Source organism: Chaetura pelagica, unplaced genomic scaffold, assembly GCF_000747805.2.
Source record: "Chaetura pelagica isolate M959 unplaced genomic scaffold, ChaPel_1.0 scaffold174, whole genome shotgun sequence".
NCBI lineage: Eukaryota > Metazoa > Chordata > Aves > Apodiformes > Apodidae > Chaetura > Chaetura pelagica.
In genome coordinates this window covers 3,129,484-3,154,153 of record NW_009953722.1, presented here as the reverse complement: position 1 = coordinate 3,154,153, position 24,670 = coordinate 3,129,484, and the positions used below count along the sequence as shown (strand labels likewise).

At 38.9% G+C, this 24,670-nt stretch overlaps 2 protein-coding genes across 3 annotated transcripts in view; one reads left to right on the top strand and one right to left on the bottom strand.

The window, feature by feature from the left end:
- Nucleotides 1–2,860, top strand: part of ORC3 (origin recognition complex, subunit 3) — a 33,744-nt gene extending 30,884 nt beyond the window's left edge. For both annotated transcript variants that reach the window (XM_010000515.1, XM_010000514.1), the window contains exons 18-20: nucleotides 433–549; nucleotides 1,592–1,671; nucleotides 2,717–2,860. In XM_010000515.1, the coding sequence (XP_009998817.1) occupies nucleotides 433–549; nucleotides 1,592–1,671; nucleotides 2,717–2,822 (303 nt within the window). In that variant the 3' untranslated portion in view covers nucleotides 2,823–2,860. The remainder of the gene's footprint in view (nucleotides 1–432; nucleotides 550–1,591; nucleotides 1,672–2,716) is intronic.
- A 5,774-nt stretch (nucleotides 2,861–8,634) lies between these two features.
- The window catches only part of AKIRIN2 (akirin 2), a 148,317-nt gene continuing 132,281 nt past the window's right edge, over nucleotides 8,635–24,670 (bottom strand). The window contains exons 2-5 of the mRNA XM_010000542.1: nucleotides 14,344–14,487; nucleotides 13,674–13,823; nucleotides 9,638–9,709; nucleotides 8,635–9,317 (exon numbers count right to left, since the gene is read on the bottom strand). Of these exons, the coding sequence (XP_009998844.1) occupies nucleotides 9,307–9,317; nucleotides 9,638–9,709; nucleotides 13,674–13,823; nucleotides 14,344–14,487 (377 nt within the window). The 3' untranslated portion in view covers nucleotides 8,635–9,306. The remainder of the gene's footprint in view (nucleotides 9,318–9,637; nucleotides 9,710–13,673; nucleotides 13,824–14,343; nucleotides 14,488–24,670) is intronic.

The following is a 24,670-nucleotide window of genomic DNA, read 5'->3' as shown; positions in this document are numbered from 1 at the left end:
TCTTTCCCTTTGGGAGGGCAGGGAAAGGATGCTTCTCTGTCTTCTACATAGTAGTCTGAGGCAAATCATTATGAGTTTCTTCTCCTGAAGCCATAGAACAGACTATTTCTCGTATATATATATATACATATATATATATATACACATATATGTAAAACTACTAAAAGAACTGGGGAGAAGCCTAATCAGGTTTACTCATTAGAGCCTGCATAAATGTACAAACACCAGCAGTGAAGTAGCTGGGTGTTTTTTTCTTTTTTTTTTTTAATGGTGTGTTTTCTTGTTATTATTTTTTTGTACCATTAACTTGCCATTAAACACACAACCAGTAAACATTTGGTTAAAATGCCTACTATGTGAATTTCCTGAACTCATGTTCTAGATTAAAACCTGAGGATCAAAGCCATTGCTTTCAAATTTTTTTTTCATCAGAATCAAGCTCTGAAAACTGATGGAGGAGGCATTTCTAATAAAGCCCCTGACATATGCATAGTGTATAAGCTTCATTTGGAGTGTGGCAGATTGATCAATCTCGTTGATTGGTTAGAGGTAGGTGGCAAAGCAAACAGTGCCTTTACCTGCTTTCAGTATTCTTACTTCTCTGTATGCTGCATGTCTGCTTTTCTTTAGTGCCCCTTTTGACAGCTGAAATCACTGCATAAGTTGGTCCCTTCTGCGCAAGAACACACAGTAACTCAGCCCAGAGTCTTCTGACTACTCTGAATTATTTATTTCCAGCAGTATTTCTCTGCAAAGAAAGTTTTTTGCTTCTGCTTCTATTTTATGCTTGGCACAGATCAGCTTTTATGCTTTCTTTTTCCATTTCTAAGTATTCTGTAACACTGAAGGAAACAGAGAAGTGCTGCTGCTTGGCAGGTGTGGGACTGCTGGGGAGACTGCTTGTGCTAGGGAAGAGCAGAGGTTCTTTTAGCCTGATAGCCTGTCTCCTACTGTGTCCAAAAGCAGAGTATGAGAAGAGAACATGCATTAATATAACAATCATGTTTTAGATCTGAAGTTTCCTAAACTGGAATGGTTTCTCTGTATTTCATAAGCCTACCTGGATTACATTACCAAGGTAACTTTTTAGAAACCTCATCCTCTGGCAAGAAATTCTGCAGCTTAACTACACGCAGTGCAGAGGACACTCCTTGGATTTGTTCTGAGGGCGTTTTGTTTGCTGCTGCCTTGTGTATTGGATATAAAAGTGGATAAAAGATTCCAGTCTTCCTGTCCCTAAGTTCTATAGATTTCATCACCACCAACAGATCTTCATTTTTCCAGAATGTTTAGGCAAACTCACTTTGAGAATGTTTTTCAGTTCTGTATTTTTATGGGGTCAGGCACCAGAACTGTCCTGGGGTTAATTAAAAACACAGGCAGATGAGTTCAGACTGATACCCTTCATTCTGTATGCCTGCCATGGCAACATGTAGCCTTGCTTGCTGTTCTGATGGCAGCTAACCTGACTTTCTCATGGAGTTGTCAGTCAGAGATCTCAATCCTCCTGAGCAACAGTCATCAGCTCAGGGCTTATTATTCTAGATGTGTCTATGATGCATTAAATTTGTGTTTCTTTGCCCTTTTCTAGGCTTTCTCAACTGTGGTGATGGCAGGTGAGGGACCAAATGCAGATGCAGCTTCTTCAGACCAGGTGGATGATGTTATCCAGTATCCTTTCTCATTTCTCTCAAGTTTGATGTTCAAATGCTTACAGGATTAATGAACCAGGATTTAAAAAAATATAACCAATTCCAGAAAAGTAAGAGGACTGGTTCAAACAGCCTTAATGTACTGAAAATGTCACAGAAATAGGTCACCTGAAATAGCTGGGCTGATGACAAAGTAACAGAGCAGCTTTTGTGTCCGTAGGAGCTCTTTGGGTCTGAAACAGAACCAACAGTCCACAGAACAAGCTGAAGCTCTTCTACTTGGTTAAATCATCTTAAGAGTTGGTACAGCTGCAGTACAGGAGCAGAGCACTGCTGGGTAGGAATAAAGACAGCAGTTTATGATGAGGGACATGGAAGCATTAGCAGAGCAGACACTTACAGAAGTGGTGTCTCTGTAGAAGCCATGACTTTTAAAACCTTTAGAGTTGAGAATTTTTGTTCCCACAAAACATCCATTCTGCTTCTCACTTTGTCCTGATTCTTAAATGAGGGTGGCAAGATAGTTGCAGGATGAGCATTAGAACCAAAATCCCTGGCTACAACAGTAGTGCTGCCAGAGAGGAGTGATGAAGAGTATTAATATGCTCTAATACTACACCAAGCTTTCTTTTTAGTATGAGGCCTTTCCTTTTTTACAAGCTCAACTGGTCATTAATACAGCAATAAATTTTCTAACTCAACGATAGAGTTACGTGTCAGGAATGCAGAAAGGTACAGTGACTAGTGAGTAAAGGTAACACTGTTAATAAGATACAGCTATACATCTACTCATTTTCTTGTCAAAGGATGTAAAAGTATAAATTCTCCTTCTGAGATGACAAAATTAGTGTATTTGTAGGCTTTAAGGTTCCCTCAGCAGTGGGGAAAGGAGCTCTTCCTTCATTTCCATGTTGCATGCACATAACAAAGTACTGATTAGATTGAAGATTTGTTCCTATGTAGGCAAATAATGCTCTGTCCCCATGTTGTGTGTAATCTTTCCCTCTGAGAGATCACTGTCTCCATTGATGTGTCATGGAAGTTTCCTTCACTGAAACGTCCAGTGCTCGTTTTATTCGAGCTGTTTCTGAGCTGGAACTCTTGGGCTTCATCAAGCCCAGCAAGCAGAAAACCGACCACGTGGCGAGGCTGACGTGGGGAGGCTGTTAATGTGCCACCAGGACCTTAATAAACCTGTTCTTTCTAACACTGGGCAATGGCTGTGTTCCCACCAAACTAGTCCTCTCTAGCTTTGCATACTGAGTCAAAGTCAACGATGACTGAATGTTGTGAGATACATTCCGAGGGCCTGGATAGACTTGAATAGCAATGTTTTTTTAATACTCAGCCTCCCTGTGTAATGTACTGCTCTATTAATGCTCATGTTCCAAATACTGTATTCTTGTGCCAGTTTTCATCTTCTTTGATGTGTGATATTTAACACCATACTGATAATTCAGGCTAGCATGCCAAAAGGACAACACTGGCTTGTGTAAGCTACAGAAGTGATGAAGCAGTATTACTAACTTGCTTACAAGCTGATACAATTTGAGTCATCATTATGAAATGCCATACAAATCTCTGAACTACCCATTTCAAAATAAATAAAACCAGTATGCTAAAAAAGACAGTAAGATTCTATGCTCAACAGCTGCTGCATGTTCTTCAAACCAAAACTGGTCGTAACTCCCTGAAAAGTCCTTAACGAGGAGGAGAAAGGGAGAGAGTATTTCTGAAGACACAAATTTTTGCACTAAAAAGCAAACTGCTTAGATAATGCTGTTTCTAGTGAAGCTGGTAAGTACTAGCTGGCCCTTGCTGTGAGGGGAACTTGTGTCAGCATAGACTAAACAAGAATACGGCACTCATGCACACTGGAGGAAGGCAGTAAAATCCACAGCTAAAGTACACGCTGCAAGTTTTCTCTTTGCTGAGGATTTGTACTGTACACAAGCAAAGGAAACAGCTGTGTGAAAGTAACTACAGGCTGAGCGTGTTAAAACACTGCTTATCTGACAGATCTTCAGTCAAAGCACCTTCTCAGCCACTTGGCCCTGCAGAGTAAGCAAGCCCAGGATGCAGTCTCTGGGCTTTTGCCAGCACAGAGCAGTGCCTACACCCAAGGGCCAGTTACCAGTGCTGTCCCCTTTGTAGAACAGGTCTGGAATGGCTCACAGCTGCTTCTGAAGTGGTCAGGATAGACCAAAAAGCTGCTCTTCTCTGCCTAGACTAAGTCAGATCAGTGCCTGATACTGTAACATGAACCACAAAGTGCTGTGCGGAAGCACTGGAAAACCATAGTCATTCCTGGTTCCCAAAAAATGTTGAGGTTGTATTAAGGAAAACCTGCACCTGATTCCAGAAATTGGAGCAACATAGGTATGTTCCAGCCAGCCCCATCTTCTTTGGCACTTGGAAACTAGACTGTGCATCTTGCTGCACTGAGCTCCAACTTCCTCAGACTCAGTTTGGAGAGCAAATGTGTTTATGCTCATGTCAGTGTCCCAGGGTTTTCCAACTATGGAAAAAACCTTAGATAGGAAGGGGGAAAAGCTGTGTTTCCCTCCAGGACAGCATGTCTGCCATACATTGATAAATTGTCCTGAGGACCACAACACATGCATTGCAGCAGTACGGGTGGAGACTTCAGGTCAGTCTTTATCACCTAGGAAAGGGCTGTTCAGACTTTGTCCCTCCCAGCCTACTTAAAAGTTGAATGGTGATCAGTTTATCGTGACTCTATTTACCTCCAAAAAAACTCCCAGACTTTCTCAGTTGTGTCTAAGAATTACAGACTTCACTTGACTTCTATTTGAGGCATTTAAGTGCTGTTCTTGGTGCATGCGCTCAGCTGTCACTAGAATCCAGATGCTCCCACTTAGTTGCTCTGTCTGGCACTTCAGCCTACTCAAAACAACTGAAAACGATGGCCTGGAGCACTGAAGATTGAATCACCTGCATAAACCAGATCTGTACGAGGAGGGGGGAAGTCCTATTACAAGAACACGCAACCTGTCAGGCTGTTTACCCAGGAATGTATATAAGGTAGGTTAGGCTTCTTTTAAATACCCTCAGAGAGGGCAAGTCATGCATTTTCCAACTGCTCTAATTGCAGACACAGTAACACTTCCTGCTGTACTTCAGGGAGGGCCAGGTTCTTAATGTTCCCAGGCTAATTAAAGGCTGAGAAAGACAAGTTGTTTATCAGCATTTATACTGCCTGAACATACAACTTGGGAAATACAATGATGAAAACTCAGAGCAAGAATTTTTAGGATCTCAGTGGAGCAGTTGCACAAGCTCCTCTTTCCCACAAAGACACAGGAGTTAAACAAATTCCACCAAGCTGAGGCACCTGTATCACAGTGGTCTTTAAGTCTTTCAAACAGCTGAGAGGAAACAGACATTTCAGGAGGGGAATGCTGAGTAGCCCTGCTCTGTCCTGAGCCTCACACATTTATCTTGCAAATACACTTGACAAATGGAAGGGAACAGTCTCATGGCTCTTCAATTGGACACAGTGCTCTGTGCAGCTGTCCTTTGCCACCTGCCCACAGCCTCCCCTAGCCTCACCTGATGCAGGAGAAACCCACACCATCCAACTTTCACACCTTTGGAGAGTTAAATATTTGGAAAAAAGCAAGAAGGGAGCCAAAGCAGTGTGTGGCTTTTAATCCCCAAATATGCAGGCAACAGGACGTTAAAACAGAAAAATCAGTACTTGATGGCTGTTTCTTTCCTTTGTAACAAACATTGAAGCCTCAAGTCACATGTTTGCTGTGCTGTATATGGTTTCTCCAGATCAAATACTTAATTCAGTACGTGGCACTTCAGACCTTAAGATGTATAAATAAGAAATACCTGACTAAAATGATGTAGGAAGTACTGTGTAATTTCATTTTCTTCAGCAAGGAAGGCAGGAAGGTTGGACAGCTAAAAACCAAACTAAACAAAACTGTCATAATCACATTTTAGTTTGCCTCTCTTCAGAGGCTGGACTTTGTAGTCAGAGTCCTGGCTACCTGGGAAGAGCTTAACATGGCTAAATTCTGAACAAGCACCAAAAACAAGCCGAGATGTTAAAACTGTGAAAAAGCACCTGATGCTTTTCCTCCTTTAATGAAATCTGGTGCTAGCCATCTCAGGACACCAGGCTTTCTGTTTAAGGATTATTTAGCTACATAGTATAAATTTTACATTTGGCTCCTTTCATATAATTTGTTTTACTTTTTGTTGTAAATATTCCAAACTCACCCTTGGAAACCTTAGCTGAAATACACAGATGAGATTTCAATTGCAGATCCATACATAATTTTAAAATGTTAAGTTTCTACAGCTGCCTGCATAGTAGTAACACATTCCACACATGCTCCTGGAAACCTCTGTCTCCTGTGTTAACTGAAAGCAAGCAGGACCAAAAAAAACCAACAAAAAAACACCCCATAAACATTTGTATCGTTGTACTAGCTCTGAAATATTAACAATATAAAGCCTCACATCTGAACTGGTACCTGCATTCTCCAGTAGCCACACCTTTCAACAAAACTGCCAGAAATCTGACCTGAAAGCAAGTTAACTGTTGTCTGAAGAGTTCACCATTTTTCTCTACTGTTACAGATGCCCTTTTTGACACCTCTACATTACTGCACATGCCAAACATTCATCCCTGTATTTTTCATCTCTGGGAACTGCTTCCACTACAAAGGTCATGAGCACAACAAGAGCATGAACTCTTAATACTTTACCACCTTCAATATTTTCCTCCCACTGTGGAATCAAAGAGGCAAATCACTCCCAATTCCCAACTTGGGAATGGAGAGCACTTTCATAAAGCAGTTTCTAACCAGAATCTCCTAAATGATCTTGTTTTTCAAGAGTACACATGCAGATCTCAAGCATCAGCACACAAGATTGCTTGAATCTCCTCTTTCAACCTTGAAAAATGCTGAATACTCTTATGGTTATATGCTTTCACATCTAGACACAAAATTCAACAGTCAGGACGTACGTGCTGCTTTTTAAGTATAGAGTAGCTGAAAAATGATTGAAAAGAATTTACACATCACTACCTTAAAAACAGGTTAATCAAGATCCTTGGTTTTACTCTGTTCAGTTGCAGTTAACTGTCCTCAGCTTGCTTTGCTTTGGGGGAGAGTGTGGTTGTATTCAAATTGCAAAAATACTCTAGAAGTGGCCACCACAAAATATAGTGCAGATAATTCAGTACTGAATCTTGCTCATTTCTACTTGACTTCAAATCCTTGGAAGTCTCTCCAAAGCAGGTCTGTTTGCAAGCACCAGCCTGCTCCTCACAGCACCTCAAATTTCTTAATTTTTTCAACAGTAATCAAGCAGCCAATCATTTACCTGCTAAAAAGTAAGTCACCTGTTAGAACAAGCCTGTTGTGTGAAATTTATCACATCAGGTATGGGCCCTGAGATTAGGAAAAGGAGCCAGTTTAAAGCCCAAGACAGAGTAAGCAGCAGGTTAAAAACCAAAACATTTCAAAGAATGCAACCTCATTTTTAAAACAGGCACAAATTAAGCCTACCACAGCTGTGATACATAAGCACCCATGGTGGCATTATATTTAATCTGCCAGAAGACTGCTTATTATGCATTAATTTGGAGCAGCACAGGAGTGGTTAGGTGCAAACATGATGTCACGTCTTATTTATAGTAACCCTTAGTATTGCAAAGGAAAAGATGAGACACAGACAATCACAATGGCTGGAATCTTAATTCTACTCCTATCTGAAATTATCAGTTAGGCACACAGATTTCTATCAAGTCAGAACAAGGATCTTCAAGAATGTAGGAGGTAAGAGATTATCAGGACGGTGGAATTCCGGTAGTGATCCACCCAAAAGCAGTGTTTTTCCTACCTTGGGGAAGTTAATAAAAAGTCAAAAAATGAGTAGGAAAGAGAGGGACTAAGAACCCTGAGGCAGACAACAAAAATTACAGGTCTTGATAGTATTGTTTTTATCTTCAGTAACAGAAGACCCAAGAGGGGAGTCTAGTAGATTTCCCATTGGTGAGATTCTGAAAGCACAGTAAAAAGAATCCAAGTATTTGGGTAAGACAGGTTTCAGGAAAGTGAGCAGAAAATACTCTGATACTGTGGTAAGATACCCAATTCTGAACGTGTAATTCTTCTTAATGAATAAAGTTCATAAAAAACAAGAGCTCATCACATGGCTTCTCTGAAATCTTAACTGTCAGCATGAGCCAACTAATGTGTTTACCTACCAGCTGAAGTTTCAATTTCAGTTCAACTAAAACTCTGCTGTTAATTTGAAATGGTACAAGGATCTAGAATGCAACAGAATTCTATTTAACCAGAAGCTGATATAAAGTTAGAGAAGACTACAGTTTATCATCAAAGGATTCCTTTGAGTCTGCTTTTAAATCCCCAAAGCAGGTGACCCAAGTCACTTGGTAAGCAACACTTCCAACCCACCACAGACAGATTTGGACTTGCCATGTCATACACACTGAGCCTCAGAATGGCACAGCCAGCACTGACACAGCAGGCTGGGAACAGCTGAATGCATCCAACAACAAACTCCTTGACCCTGCACACAAGGATTACACACCTTTAGCTCTTCCAACACCTACGCAGTTCCAGCCTGTGGTGCAAGCACCTGCTGTGTCTTATGAACGGATTTCCTTAGATGTGTCATTTACATCTGAAGGAAGACAAGCAAAGCTGTTTGAGTCAGCTGCAGCAAGTTAAATCAACAGTTTCTTGTCAGTTCTCTAACAAACATGCTTCCGTAACAGGAAACCATAAAACCAATCTAAGGAAGATTTCTTTGCCTCTGAAGAATTATCTGAGATCTTCATCCACCTCATCCTCCTAATCTAAAATTCTGACACACCCACTATTGCTAGTAAATACAGCTTTCATTTGAACACTCAGATTTAAGTTTATTCATACACAGCAAAAGTTCCACCTGCGTATTAAAAACAAACAAATTAGAAGTAAATGTTTTATTCTTCCAACTAAATTCCAGTACTACAAGGGCAGTAAAACAATGATACACTGAAAAATTGCAGCAATAAACATTTGTTAAAGACTGATAGAATAAATAAAAACTACAAAAATGAGAAATCATATAAACCCATTCTTAACCCCCAAAAAAGTCATGGAATACAGAAATGCCCTCCTTCACTATTTCACAGGCAGTACTGTGGGCTATTTGCTTAAAATTGTCCTGGGATTACATTCTAACTTAACTGTGATTACAGCTTTGTTGTAGTGCACAGTTATGAAAACCACACTAACTTCAGTCAGAAGTGTCATTCTACATTTTTATTTACACAACCAGTGAAGGGCAACTTCTAGAACACCAGCTTTAATCCTTTACTTTTTCAAACTTATTAACATAAGAAGCCAAATTGTAATGATACAGCAAATGAGGCCACTGGTATTATTACAGGTAGCAAAGGTCCACATCCAGGTGGTACTGACATCAGGGAGCACTCCAAAACCAGTTGCTGCATAAGAGTGGTTGCCACTGACAAAAGCTTGAAATAACCTGTGTTCACAGGGGGAAAAAATATGGCATTGCTGCAAGTCTTTACTGGGACAGCTTGCAACAATAAAACAGGGTGTAGAGGGCAGCCCACATATGCAGAAAGTGTGATTCATGAAACGTCTGGAAAGAGAAAAAAAATAACCAAGAATTAATGATGGAGGTAATAAATGCCAGTTCTACCACAAACCTAATATGGCATTATCAAAACCTACTTCAAAACTAAAAAAACCAGCACGTTATGAGGGACAGTTTTAGATGTTTCAAACAAAAGCTTCATTTTATCTTGCATTTTCTTTTCAACCTCGGTCTTCCTTATTACCAATTTGAAGTATTTTAACTTGGGGCCTGGCTGAATCATAACAACAAAAAAAGGCTGGTGCAATTATTGAAGGTTCGGTAATTTAATGCTGTTAGAGGGACCAGAAGAAACAGATACTCACAACTGGCAGGCTGTTCTCCATATCGTCGCATGATCTGATCATGCGTGAACTTCACAAATGCGTCATATTGTTCTGCAAGCATGAAGCATGAGATGTGTGAGTATATTAAGCTTAACTCAAGCTTAAAAACATTCAAGGCTACTTTTTAATACATACAAATAATAAAAATTAAACACGCACCCACTAACTGTAGTTTTAAGTGACTTTACACAGCTCACAGCTGCCACTTCCTTTTCAGCCCCAAGAACAACAATGCAGCACATGTCCCCTTAGTTAAAAGACTTTCCCTTACACACTTCTGTAATGGGAAAAACAGTAATATGCTCAAAGAGAATTATGCTGCACATACACAAAGACCTCAATATACCTAACACCTGTCTAAGCATCAGACACTGCATTTTGAGGCAATCATTTCACAGATCCATAATGGGGGCAGAGTAGTTCAGCAAACATGGCACTAAGGTCTGTGCGAGGGTTGAAAACATCTTTGCTCCTGTCACTACCAGATAAAAGAAAGTTAATTTAATGAAATGGAAACACAGAAGCACAGGGAAGGTACTCAATACAGAGTTAGAAATTTCTCTTGGTGACCACCAGAAAATAAAACGCAACTGACAAACTAAAAGGATGAAACCCCAGTGGCTAACACTTCACTAATTCCTACCACAACATCGAGTTGACTGTGGATTTCATGAAAACAGCAACTGTGCAATCTGAAATGAAATTTAGGCATCAAATGTATTAACCTGGCTTTGAACTAAGCAGGGTTATTTCCCAGAAAGACTACTTGTTCTGTACACACATACATACAAATACACTTGCGATATTTTATTCAACTTTAATACTGCACTCATCAGCAGGGTATCACCTTTCAGAATTAGGAAATTGAACAAGGAGAGTAATATCTACCAGATGCTGCTCCTCTCCATTCCCCTTCCTCCCTTGTGGAAAAATACATGTGCAGCAATGTGGGGTGTTCTGAGAAAAGGGCAAGGTCAAAGAAGGCAATCTTCAACCAAAAATGCAGTTAGATTTGTAGTGGTTCCTAGTCCCACAGGTTTGCCCCAATAAAGTCCCCATCCTCTTGCAGGGATGAGCTTCACCTTTGAAGTAAACAGGGTATCAGTGATCAGCAAGCAGTGCAGCAGCAACCCCAAGCATGGACCTGACCCAGCCATCTAAGGACATTCATCCCTGAAGGAAGAGGCCCAGAGTCATGGCATCCAGTTCCCATCTGCCCACAGATGGCTGGTGGCTTTTCAGCAGCTATGCAAGGATCTTAGCCAAACAACAAAATAACACAAAGTGCAGATTGAAGGATTTGTTTCCAAAAATAACAGAAACCAGAACTTTTCCTAAAAGTCTGTATTAAAGGTTAGAAACCAAATTGCAAGCCTTCTTCTTTAAAGGTTTAGATCAACACACACAGCTGCTTAGTAGCACCATCTTTGTTAAAATTATGGCTTTAGACATTTAAAGAATCCAGTTACTAAAAATCACCTTTCTCATGGCATTCAGGTTGAGAAAGTTAACCAATCCAAAGGTAAGAGCAACCTACAGTGAACTGTTTGAAAATTTAAGTAAACACTTGTAAAGAAACTTAAACTACTGGCATCCCAAATCATAGAATGCCAGGTTGGAAGGGACCTCAAGGATCATCTGGTTTAAATGAGATGGCCTCGCACCCTGTTAAGCTGAGTCTTAAAACTGTCCAATGTAGGGGAATCCACCACTTCTCTTGGGAGATTATTCCAATGTCTAACTGTTCTCACGGTGAAAGATTTTCTTCTGAAATCCAATCGAAATCTCCCCAGGAGTAACTTGTACCCATTGCCCCTTGTTATAAGTACCTATTTTAAGTTAAAAGGCAGGTAAATGCCACAAATACAAACATTATTACTATAATCTACACTCTGACCTTTACTATAAAAAGCTGTTTTTCACACATTCTAGAAAACCTTTCAAGCTGAAGTTTCCCTTAGCCCCTTACACTTCTCTTAGTGTCTGCAAAGGATCTTGTAAACCCAAGTCTCTGCTAACACAGCAGTTTAAAGTAGCAGAGGCAAATGGGGAAATCAGAGCACTATGCTGATCTGAGTTTTCCATTTATCACACACTCAACTCTGCATGGAAGGAAACTCTGCTCACAAAGAACATGGAAGACAAAAAAAGAAAGCAGTATCTGGCTAACTACCTACAGGAAATGTGTGCTTCAGAAAAAAAAAGAAAAACACCCGAGATCCAAATATTCCTTTAAGTCACTTCAAAGAAGCTATCCAACTGAGATTTATTTCAGAATTTCCAGTTACATCTCCATTGACTATTCACTAGTTTCTAAGAATGAGTATCATCTTACTTTACAAAGTTTAGAAAAATATAAAATCATTTTGTCAGCAGAAAAACATAACTGGCCTTCTACATAAGGAATTTCTAAAGAGACTGTTGGCAGTCTCTTTCTGAATCCTCATCTAATGCTGAAAATTTATTATTGGCTTGGAATATGGGATGCTTGGAATATGGGATAGCTCTTTTGTGATCACCACTGTAAGAATAAGCAAACCTAACTCATAACTGTACACCACAACCCTCCAAACAGAACGACCTTCACAAAACCAAAAAAAGTTCCCTTTGGAACTGACAGATGGAGCCCACGTAGGAACTTGCCAGAGGGGATTCTGCTGTAAAGAACTACAAGTTTGTAATCAGAAAGCGTCTGGAACAAATGTAAATACATCTAGTCTTCAAATGGTTATGATCACTGCTAAATTAAATCCATTTAAGAGAATGCAAGAAATTACCCGATTCCTAATGTTCATAGATTAGAAGAAGAAAAGCTCTACCGAGTCCTAATTCACCAGTCTGAAGTAGGTTAAAAAGAAAAATACAAAGATGGAACATTATGCCCAAATAAACAGACATATTTAGGGCTCTAGTCATAGTTGTAAATAGATGTAGATTTAAGAGGATCTTAGAACTATAGAAATTTCTTACTCAGGGACAGCAAATCACCAAGCACAGACCATTAACAGAGGCTCAGGTGCAGAGACAACACTGTCACAGGCAACCCCCAAGCCTGACACATCTGGTGACTTCTGGTATGGAAAGGCTATAGAAAGCTTTACTCCCAGAGATGAAAATATTTGTGAACTTTTAATTCTGATGTGTTTTCAGGGGCAAAGCAGAAACCCATGCATACTCAAAAAAGCTTTCCTGCCCAAGAGTGCATTCAGATGTTCGTTATCACACTAAATATCAAATTAGACACCAAAGCATGCTGTGAAGGCATCTACTTCTGAATGCAAGAGAATTTAGGTATTCAAATGCTGGCAAGACGCTTAGAAGTAGACAACCTCAAAAGCTAAATCAAGGTTGTGTTTACAATGCTGACATTAACATGATCCCTATGAAAAGGTAAGCTGGCATCAGGCACCAAAAGTATCAGCTGAATGATGTGGAATACCACAATTAGACACAGAGCCCCAGAAATGCAGCTAAACTACTGATCCTCAGGCAGATACTAAACACTGCTGGCAGCAGTGTAATGGTAAGTACTGGGAAGAGAAAGGGAAAACTTAGGTACTGTCTTCCTGCCAAATTCCAGAAAAAGGAAGTCAGTTCCCAAGCAGAAAAAAAAAAAAAAGCCCTTCACAAAGAGCTCTTAAGCCAGAAGAATAGAAAGTCTTTCCAGCAAAAAAAAAAAAAAAGCCCTTCACAAAGAGCTCTTAAGCCAGTAGAATAGAAAGTCTTTCCAGCAAACAAAAAAAATGAAGAGGAAATGATCAATTAAAACATGGTAACAAGAAAAAGCTCTATCTGAAATAAAACCACTGTTTCCATTGATTAGTAATACACAGGAGTCACAGTTTCTAACCAAGGCAGCATAGAAGACAAAAAAACTATCAAAGAGACTACACATAATTTTTTCTGTCCTGTATGCAAACTCATTCCTCAATTAGATTAGGTCAGAAAAAACAGCAAAACACAAACATGAGAAAAAAAAACTCATCCCAACACATTCTTTTGAACTGTAGAATACCTGCAAGTTTTGTGGTCAAAATTTCTTCATACTCTTCACGGATTTTCTCTTCACGTTCTTTCAGCAAACGTTCACAGATCATTCCAACTTGTCTAAGAGTAAACAGGGGCTGTTCTTTTTTCAATGGTGATGATGCTGCAGATGAAGTACCTACGATTAAACATTTGGGCATAAAATTTAACTTACAGGGACTTCAGAATAATTTTTATAATCTATCTTCTTCACATCTTTTACATTAAAGGAAATTTACAAAATATATGGAGCAGTCACTTCTAATTACTATTAAAGTAAAATCTGACACTTAAAAAGAAGACACCTACAATGGACCATACCCAGGGGTATCAAAACACCAAGTGTTACATGGCAGTTGCCATTTACAAATTTAAGCTTCTATTTTATGTAAAAATGACAGTACAGTGTATTTCTGCAAAAGCCTATCACAATACCAGCAGCAGGGTATGCAGGACAGTCTCATGAAAACAATGCAAGCTTTGTGTCCTACTGATTCTTAAAATGAGAAGATACAATCTCCCAGATCAATGCTAGCATTGCCAAAAAAATAACAGTAAGTGGTGGGATGGTGCCAAAAACCACCAGATAACTAGGGAAAATTATTTACACCACCAGAGTCTGAGAAGACACAGCAGAACAACATAAATTTTCTGGGTACCTGGCAAAGCTGGTCCAGCAAGGAGAAATGCATGTGGCTGTGCATCAGTAGAACAACAAGGATCTGTCTGCTGGAAGCTATTTTCTAAGTGTCTCCTCTTCTGCATGCGTTTGTACTCCTGTTTTATGTTGTACAGAATTTGTTCTAAAAGAAAGAAGTTAGAAAATTAAGCCTAAAATAATCAGTATTTCACTTAACTTTATTTCCACTCAAACACCAAACACTGCAGATAATTAACAGACAGACTGTAAAAGCTAGACTCTTAGAATTTTTAACCTAAGACATATACAATGAAACTACTTAAAAGAAAGGTTAACTCCAGACTGTTTTCATCAGGAGAACAGCAGCAAAAATAATGTTGGTTAAGGTCAGGTATTGGTGCCAGAATGCTACTAACAAAAATAAAGAGCATAAGGTTAAAACTTAGGAATTATCAACTACACAATATACACGTATAAAAACTATGCTATAAAACTTCTACTGGTATTCATTATCTTTCCTGCATACATTAAATTTACAATTACCTTTCTCCCCCAGACAGTGTTTATTGTTCATACAGTTATAGGCAACAAAAGACTCCAGAATAAAACAGGGACATGAAATACCATTCCTCTCTGTAGAGTTTTTGGCAGCCAAGTGGAAAGGAAAAAATAATTCAGACAGAATATGCATAAAGCAACTACTGTTTAAAATATCAAAGAATTAGAAGCCAACAAACTACAAAAGCCTTTAAAAATCATTGATAGCCTCAGATCTAGTCAAATAAACAGAATGGACAGATCAATACTCTCTTTTAAAGGAGTATGGCAATATGCAGTTCAGAATTTGATTGCACTGAATAAAATACAGCAAGTACTTTTAGTTCAAAAAAACCTATCAATCCTGTGTGCCTTCTCTCTGAAATTCCTTGTACCAAAGGCTCTCAGGCCATCAGTGCCCTAACTGCCTACTGTGTGGCAATATAAAATAATAATAAAAATTTAAAAAATTTTCTTTACAGGACACTTTCACAGAAAAAGATGTCCAAAGACTCTACAAACATTCTTACTTTCAAATGTTCAAATGCATTAAAAAAAATTTCCTACAGTATCAGCTTCCCGAGACTTCCAGACTTTTGGCAAAGACAGCCTCCCGAAACTCAGATACATACTAATCAGTGTGAGCATGTCAGAATTGCAAATGACTCTACTCACTCAGTACCTGCCTACTTCTGTTTGGCACTTCACCAAAACAATACAATGAAAACACCTCAACTAATTTTCAGGATTGTAAACAGTACCCTATTGAGGTTCCTTGTGTATTTTCTAGCAAGCAACCATGTGAGTAACCAGCCTCAGCTACTAGCTTATTCAGACAGTGACTGATGCCTATGCTAGACCAAGCAGAAGCAAACATTTGCCAGTTCCTAGTTCAGAAGTTTAATTATTGCAGTGGTTGTTAAGTTCTGTAAGACAGTTTGGGGGCTTCCAGCTCAGAAAAACAGGAAACTGTTTCTGGTCACCAAGAACACTATTATTTGGAGCATAGGAGCTTCTTGCTTGGATTTTGTCCAGTGATGAAAGCCTTGTAGTTTAATACCCTTTCATTTCATGCTTCAAGTGCTTGTACAATTTTCAGCTCCCTAAAGGGGGATCAATAACCTGGTTCAAAGAAGCAGCAAATGCACAAGATGTCATAAAGAAGCACAGTCGGGAAATGAAGAAAAGGAAACTACAAAAAAGTGGGGAACAAAGTACTGAAGGGTGGCTGGAGGATTCATACTTTTTGTAGAAGATTCATACTACACTCCAGCTTAGTACAGAAATACATTAACCAGATTAAACAAAGATGCAGTCAGGCTTTCAAAAATAAATAAAATCCCATGTAGAATTTGTCATATGCATATACACTGCATCTGTTGGGGAAAGGCCCTGCAGCCTTTTTACTCAATGTTAAGTGGAAAACCAATGCCCTTCCTCATAATCAAGTGGTGCTGTGGCTGAAATGATACTGCATAATTTTGAGTGGGAAACAAATAAGCTCAGAAGATAACATCAGTCCTAAAGCACGTCTACACTACAGAAACATGACTGCAAACATTCACACTGTATTTACATTAACTGAAGAGCATAAAAGATCATGTGCATCCTTCACTGCCACTACTTCATCTTGGGCATACTTTCCAATTTCCAAATTCTCTATGAGCTGCAAAACATCACCCTAATTTCAGGTGTAAAAACTTTGATAAAAATCTTCTGCACAGCTCTCCTTTCTATTACATTTTTGCAGAAATATTCTCAAACCACATTAACCACCAAAATAATTAACAAAAAACCCAACCCTAAACAGACTCCAGTCAATGGATAAAACTCCAAGAGTTAAAACATCAATCATCAGCCAGGTTTCCTTACCCTTAACAACCCCTGCAAATGAACTTGGGAAAACTTCAGAGAAAATGTTAAAATACCAGCCAGAATAGAAGGAGCAAAGGCAACATATGGACACGGATACACAGATACAACAGAGAGGGGCGGCAGAGAAATCAGGTACTGACTTTGGGAAGACAGTAACAACTGGGATAGAAAATTAAGATCTGTGCACCAAGGATACCAGTATCCATTCCAAATTGTATTATTAAATAGTGGACAAATTAGTTTCAAAGATATTCCAATAATTTCATCTGCTCCTAATCTGGCTACAATTCCTAGCTGGCCATCTTCAAATCTTGCTCTGAAAATCAAACATCTCAAGAAACACTGCTGACAGAGCCACTGGCCTGTCCCAACAGAAAAACACTTTGGCAGTTTGCATTACTACAACTTCAGGTGAAGTTATAAAACTAAGCAAAGTGGGATGGAGGATGGAACAATTCAAAATGACAATACACCATCTACACTGCAAACAGCAATCAGAAGCAAAAAGCCTGAGATTTGAAGTCCTGGCTGAACACTTGTTGACCATGTACATAACCTAGTTTGGTAAGGCACTATTTTGATTTAAAGCACTAGTGCTCAGCACAGAGAACTGGACTACAAGATCTACTCAATACCGTGCTACCAGTGAGAATGACTCACCTCATGCTTCCTGATCGCCACCATTTGTAAAATGGAGATTAACAGTCAAGAAACACAAGTTTAACATAGCATTGAACTGTTCAGTGATTTCTCATATGAATGATCAGACTAATAATGCTTCAAGTCAAGCAGGCACATTTTCATAGCCAGAAAGACCGAACAGACCTTTTTCTTAACATATGGTAGCATAAAATCTATGTCTTTAAACAAAATTACTTCACTGTGAAGTGAAATGTAAGCTTGCAAGTATTTATGACTGATTTTAAACGACCATCTCAATGCCAAATTGAAGTATTTTGTATGTTTTGGGGTTTTGTTTTAACAATCTAGGAGAGTAAGAAAAACTGTTTGAATGCATCAAGTTACTTCTGGCATTTACAGTTTTGCTTACATAAATCCACAAAAATATGTCAGATGAACAAACATATTCTGTTCAAAACCATTTCTCTAGCGTCTCAGCACTTGAAAGAAGCCATGAAATACTAAGGCAGTGCAAACCAGACAACTTTTGAACAACACCTACATTGCAGGTATCTAACTCATTGCCCTTTAAAACTCTGGCCCAGCTAAACAAAGCTTAGAGTTAGCAGATCTCACGTCCAACAGAACTCTGACTCCAGAAAACCTTCCTGCCTTCGAAAATTCAGTTTCTTAGCTTCCTTTACTTCCCATTAACTGACTATTGCAGTTGACCACTGAATTAAAAGATTTAAGTGGTGTCAAACACAGGACTGAGGTTTTTTGTGTTCCTCAATGTGGAAGCCAAAATTGTCTTTTTCAGCAACAATATGCATTTTAATTAACAAATTATTTTATAGATAAAAATTCAAATTCTGAAAGTGCACTCATGAAAGAAAACAACTCAGCTTCTCAAAGACTGTAAAACTGAAGTGAGAACTTGAATTACATATAACTCATTAGATATTTTAAATGAAGACCTGCATCGTTATAGGCGCTGAAGTTCAAATCAGACATTGTATGTCATGCTGTAATTTGAGATGACACAAGGAATATATTTAATACAATTAAATATACATCACTGTGGCCTATCTTCAGTTTCTTTTTAATTTTACTTCACCTCCTGTGCTCAGTGTTTCCTACTGGTTACAAGTACCTCTGAGGGCACAGAGCTAGCTAACTGGAAACACCAGGCAGAGATGGAGAAAGTGAAAATTAGGCCTGCTGAATCTAAGGTCATTCCTAAAAAAAGCCACACTGCTAACACACTGAAATGAACTAATACTTCATAAATGGCATTTCAAAGTCAAGATGGCCAGTATATGCCACATTCTCCAGGTTCAAGGCTAAGTCAAAGAATTACAAAGATTGCCAGTCTCACCAAGATCACTGAAGGCACAGGAGGAGATTCAGTAAAATAAACCTGAATATCATTCAATGCATATGTCTTTTTTTTTTTTTATCTAGAGCTCTGTGCACTAACAGCATAAACTTGAATACATATATTCATTAAATACTGCATTTAAATGAAGGACAGCATTCATGCCAGTAACCTTTCAGAATCTGAGATACAATTCAAAGAAACAAAATTACGCATTTCAGCTACTTTCGATACCCAATGAGGTGTGGATGAAACATAAAGGGAGCAATTCAGAATTCAAGTTTGACATCTGACTTATAATATCTCACACTAATGGATTACAAAGCCAAATATTCATTTCCAAGGAGAGATGTCTTCTTATTTCAATTCATGATAAAAATGCAAGTGATTATTTTTCAAAGTTCTGTCATCTAACTACTTCATCCTGACCTGTAATCACCTAGAAATCATGTGCAAGGGAAATAGCAGTTCAACTTGAAAAGGCAACATGACAAACAATTATTTTCTCCATTTTAATAACTGGTTATCAACTAAGATGCAGCTGATGGTTCTTTCCTGAAGGATTTTTTTTTTTTTCTTCCTTTTTAAACAAGCAATCTCTCATCTCAGATCCTGGCCTCTCTCATTTAGCTGAAAGAAACTTTGGCAAAACACGTAGGAAGCTGACTCAATAGGCTGAAATCAGAGTAGCAGTTTTCCTGGCCTGAAATGGAGCCTAAAGCTCAGGTTTCAGTTTGCAATGTCACCATTCAACATATGCATTCAAACCTGACCCATGCCTGAGATTTCCTCTGAGTGAATCAATCAAATGCTATCCTGATGTCTACAGCATATTTCAGGATTTCAGCTCATGCTAAAGCAAAACTGTTTCACTGTCCTAGTTCAAATTTACAACATTTCCACTAGGATATTACCTTTATCCAACACTTAGTTGATGCTGCCACATTCCTAGTTCTGGTCTCCCCACCAGAGTACTAAAACATTCATTTTAAGAAGCTAACTTCCCCTAAGGGCAGCACTGCAACAGAGCAGTGTGTAACAGTATTCTTCACTTTTTAAATCTTCTTTACTGGGGAATCCACAGGCACAGACAAATTAAAATAATGCAGATATTCCTCTTTCTCTTTTCTCTTGCACTGGTCACAGACATCAATCAATCTGGTTAGGTTTCTTAATTAGGCATGGTCTGTGAGACTTCAGTAACAGAATGTGTACTTCTGGAAATCATGCTCCCCTCAGAGAAGCATGCCCTAAGTGCCAGAAAGAGCACTGATAATGGATACAGGCTGACACTGCACAGACAGGGTCTACAGCTACAGAATGGACAGAAACAGCTTGCAATGGACTGGGTGGCACAGAGCTCACGAGATCCTATTACTCAAGGTCTCAGGCTGATGAAGGTTCTGGTTCTCCCACAACAAGTCCGATGCTCACGTATGCATTAGCTCATTCTGCAAATGTGTTATTTCAGGAAATCCCAGTTCTCCTGATCAAGGGGTTGAGGAATGAAAAATAAATCAAGCACTGCAAAATGTATTAGACACACCAATTAGATATTTCTCGTCACATAGAAAAATGCCACATTGCATTCATCAGACTTGCCATTGAAACAAAAAATGGCTTCAACATTTTATGACATCTATGACCAACAGTATTTAACATTTGTAGTCACCACAGGCATCTAGAGACAGATTTTTCATATAAACTAAATGATCAAGTCCATATGCAGCCATTATGTGCTCTTTTGCTTTTTTTTAAGGGGTGGGAATGTTTTGGTTTTTAAAATCCTAATGATTTCTGCAATACTGGAACACAATGAGAAACCTGGCATCTTGCCAAAATAATTTAGCAATAATACACATGGGATAAATGTTAACAAAACAGAAATTAAGTGGAAAGAGACACAGCACTACTAATATGTCACATTCCAAAGCCACTAAATCTGTTCATTTAAAAGCCAAACCTGAACTTGGCTACTGTCTGACCAAGCTTCAGACAGAAGCAGTTAAGTTTGCTCAAGAGGGCAACTGAAAGGTCATAGGAGGACAGCCTATAGAGAAGACTAACAGCTCTTCCTATTCATAAAGGTCAAAGTCATTTTCTTGCCTTCACTTTCAAAATCTGTGTTCATTAGATCAATTTTTTTTTTCAGATTACTCTGTGAAAGAAACAGGCATACTTTGAAGACAAATTTATCCACCATGGTTGTAGAGTCTCTCATGAGAAAAGGGAATCTTACAGCCAAATGCATTTGCCATCTTTAACTAGAGACATTTGCCACACAATTGCCTTTCAAGCAGCAAATATCAATTATGTAAACTCATTACTAAATACTGCATAAATTCAATAGTTTCTATATTCTGTCAAACATTTGACATTATCTCCACTTGGATTTCAGCCAGCGACCTGAGTTGAAGGACTGTTCTCAGTAACTCCACCCACTAAAATTTTTGGTTTGCAGCATCAGTGAGTTGCTGGAGAAGTGTTCGGGCAGATGAATGTTTCAGATGGAGGAAAAACTGCTTGAGCACACACAAAAGTGGATTTTTAAGCTATTTCACAAACAGTTTTTAAATGCAACATTCTTTTTTGCTTCTACAAAGTTCTAGCTGCAAGTAACCTCTGATTTTGGATGAGGAGTATGGAAGAAAGCTGTTAATCTCAGTTTGCCTTCCAGTGACTATGTATTGTGAATCAGCAGATACAGGGATTTAAGGCCAACATGATCTCTCCCTCCTCCTCCCCTCCATTTCTTTGGACTGTACTTCCCAACTTCCTTCAGCCTCAGAAATATCCAGATGTGCAGGCCTTCTAACACTGACCTGCCTTTGAATTTTAAAAAAAACAATTAAAGTGCATTTTTATTTGCTTTGGTTTTTTGTTGTTTGAGGGTTTTCGGTCGTCTTGTTGTTTGTAGGTTTTTTTGTTTGCTTGGTTGTTTTTTGTATTTTCTTTCCCCCAGAACATTATCTGGGTAAAACTTCAAATAATGGTTCTAAAATATCCAGCAGAGAACAGAAAATAAAATATTAATGCCACTGCTTCCTCCTTTCACCCTCTAGAGTTCATTTAACAGCTTCAAAACAGGAGAGCACCCTTAGGACTTCAGGGGAAGCCAAATATATACATTACACGAAGGCATCCAGACTCAAGTGCATTTATTCTCATCATACAGAGCAGTCTCCTTTATAGCTACAGCTTACATATAAGTAAAACTCATCTGTAGTATTCAAGCAGTAGAAAACTTTAGAGGACCCACTCCTTCAAAACTTCAAATCTTATGCCAGGCAGGTATGTTCTGCACCACTTACAGTGAGCACAGTTTTAAAAACATAATTACAGATGCAAACAATGGTATCCAAAAATTAGCAAACATATTCAGGAGTGTGCTGAAGCCAGTGAGCACAATTCCACAGAAAGTATAGACGGTAAAGCCACAATTACAGTTTGGCTGCCAAATTCATTGAGAAACTGGAAGTGACCCAACAGCTGTTCAAATAACCACAAAATGTTAAAACACTCTTGTGAGAGATAAATTTCATCTTGAATAAGCCCACCCTCTCTCCAATAGACATACAGTTTATTTGTCTATAACCACTCTATAAAGTCAGCTGTTTTATCATCTGACTACCACATTGTATTCCTAGTTCTCAGCATCCCCCTCAATCGATCTATCCTTCCAGATAAGTTATTTTTAAATGACTAACCATGTGGTAAGAAGTTCTAGTGCTTATATAGTTTCCATCGAGTGAAGTTAAACTCCACCAGGACAGAATACCAGATAAAAGAAAAATGCTTGTGAAGAAAGTCAAGTCTTATATTCACAGCTTCAGCTTCACAGGTTTCATATAACCATTAGTTTTCATTAAACAAAAAAGTCTGTCTGAATTTAAGTGCTGAAAACTTAAGCATTAGAGTAACAGGCTGAGAAAGCCTACAGCAGAGTCAACTGAATTCTGGCTGTTGTTACTAAATATCCCAATACAAAACCTAACAAAACAGTGACTTGGTTAGGAACACTTAAAATCAGACTGGAATTCTTTTCAGAAACAGAGCAAGATTTATCTGACCTATAAGTAGACATTTGAACCAGAGATGGCCACGTAAATCCATTTTGCTGTCAATGGAAAGCAACACATATTTCTACAGCACACTTTGCTTCATCCCAAGTCAGAGCTGTAGAACAAACCATCTGTTTCTTCCAACTATCAAGAAAACTACAAATTATTAGATCAGATGTACATTTACAAAATCCAATGAGATGAATCCCACACAATCTTTCAAGTTGCCCCTTAAAAATGATAAGCTCCATTTTGTTCTCTGATGGCAGAAATGAAATACACACAGTGTCATAATATCCCTAAATTCAACTGAGAGTAAAAACTACACAAGCTGCTTAACAATCACATTTGCTCTAGCACTGTATAAAGACTTTCTTCTTGTTACAGAAAACACAGAGGGAGCTTTAAGCAAAACCTGTGTAAATGTACAAAATTTATAAATGCTTCAAGTTTTGCTTGGGAGCATTCAAGAGCTGTAAGAGACATTTTGATTTCCTGTCCTTCAGTTTTCATTATATCATACAAATGGCTTACACAAAACACATCCTTGTCATTACAGAATCACCTTTTCACATGGATTGCTACAGGCACCTCTGATTTTCTCAAGAAAATACAGGGCCTGTATTTGATCTCCCTCATTAGCATTTTATTTTTTTAACAGCTTCAGAATCGTTCAGTAGTTTAGGTATTTATTAGCTCAAATACTGCAGTAGATTATCTCTGCTGCAAATTTTAATGATTCGTCTCCTTTCAGCAATAAACATTTACTGATCAATCTTTATACAAAATATTCATAAACTAAGATCTCCAAATCCCAAAGAAACAAGCCAAAAGAAATCCTGTAAAGAATCAAATTAGTTCTGATTTTAAACATCTATCTCAAAGTATACGTAATGCCTCACTGTACCAGGGAGTGCCATCCATCACAACTCTCATCCCAGACCGCTGACTCATTCAAGATCTTTTCCTAGAGGTTCAAAAAAATAACAAGGCACTGATGCCAAGAATCAAGTACTTTGCAAGCCCTCTCTATATATATCCCCCATTGCAAATTTTTATTATTTGATTAAAACTTGTAAAAAAATATATTCTACTGTACAGTATTCAGAACGAAGAGGATAAAAACAAGGCACTGTCTACATAGAGAAGATGGCAATTTGAAAACACGTCCAAATGTGTAATGCGAGCAGTAACCCGGAGCCAACTTTTGTATAAAAGGGAATACCCGAATGCAACAGCAGAAGGAATTCAGCTGCAACAACTGCAGAGGGCTTTTTTCCTGCACACAAAGGACACAGATCCATACCTCGGCGCTACAGCCACTCACTCATGGCTGCGAGCTTAACCGTTCTTAAGTGCATTACTGGAAGCCACCCACTAGACTAACCGTAGCAAGGGCCAATCAATCCTGCGTGCCCAGCCAAGACTCGTTCCTTTCTTCTCTCCCTGCTCGCCGGTAAAACGAACTCGCTTGATTTTTATTTGACAACAATTACACAAGGAGACTTGAAGCTTCTAGGGCCACCGGCTGACTCATCCCTCGCACGTTAAGAATGTAAGAGGGTTTCGTTCTCGCCCATGGTCTCCGAGACAAGGAGATTGCTCCATTCCATTTCATCTGCCCTAAAGGCAACTCTCACCCTTGCACACAATCGCTTTCATCGCTCGGTTTTCCTGCGAAACTGTAAGGATGCCACAGAATGGGCCATCCGGGAGGGTGGCATGCATGGAGGGACTGGAAGCGGAATCACCCCTTTGTTTTATCTGCTTTTGCCTTTTCCCACTGGCGTTTTGCGGGTGATTGATGACAGGCCGCGCTCCCCGCCCTCCCTCCCTCTTTCTCCCTCCCTCTCTCTCCCTCCCGCCCCTCTCCT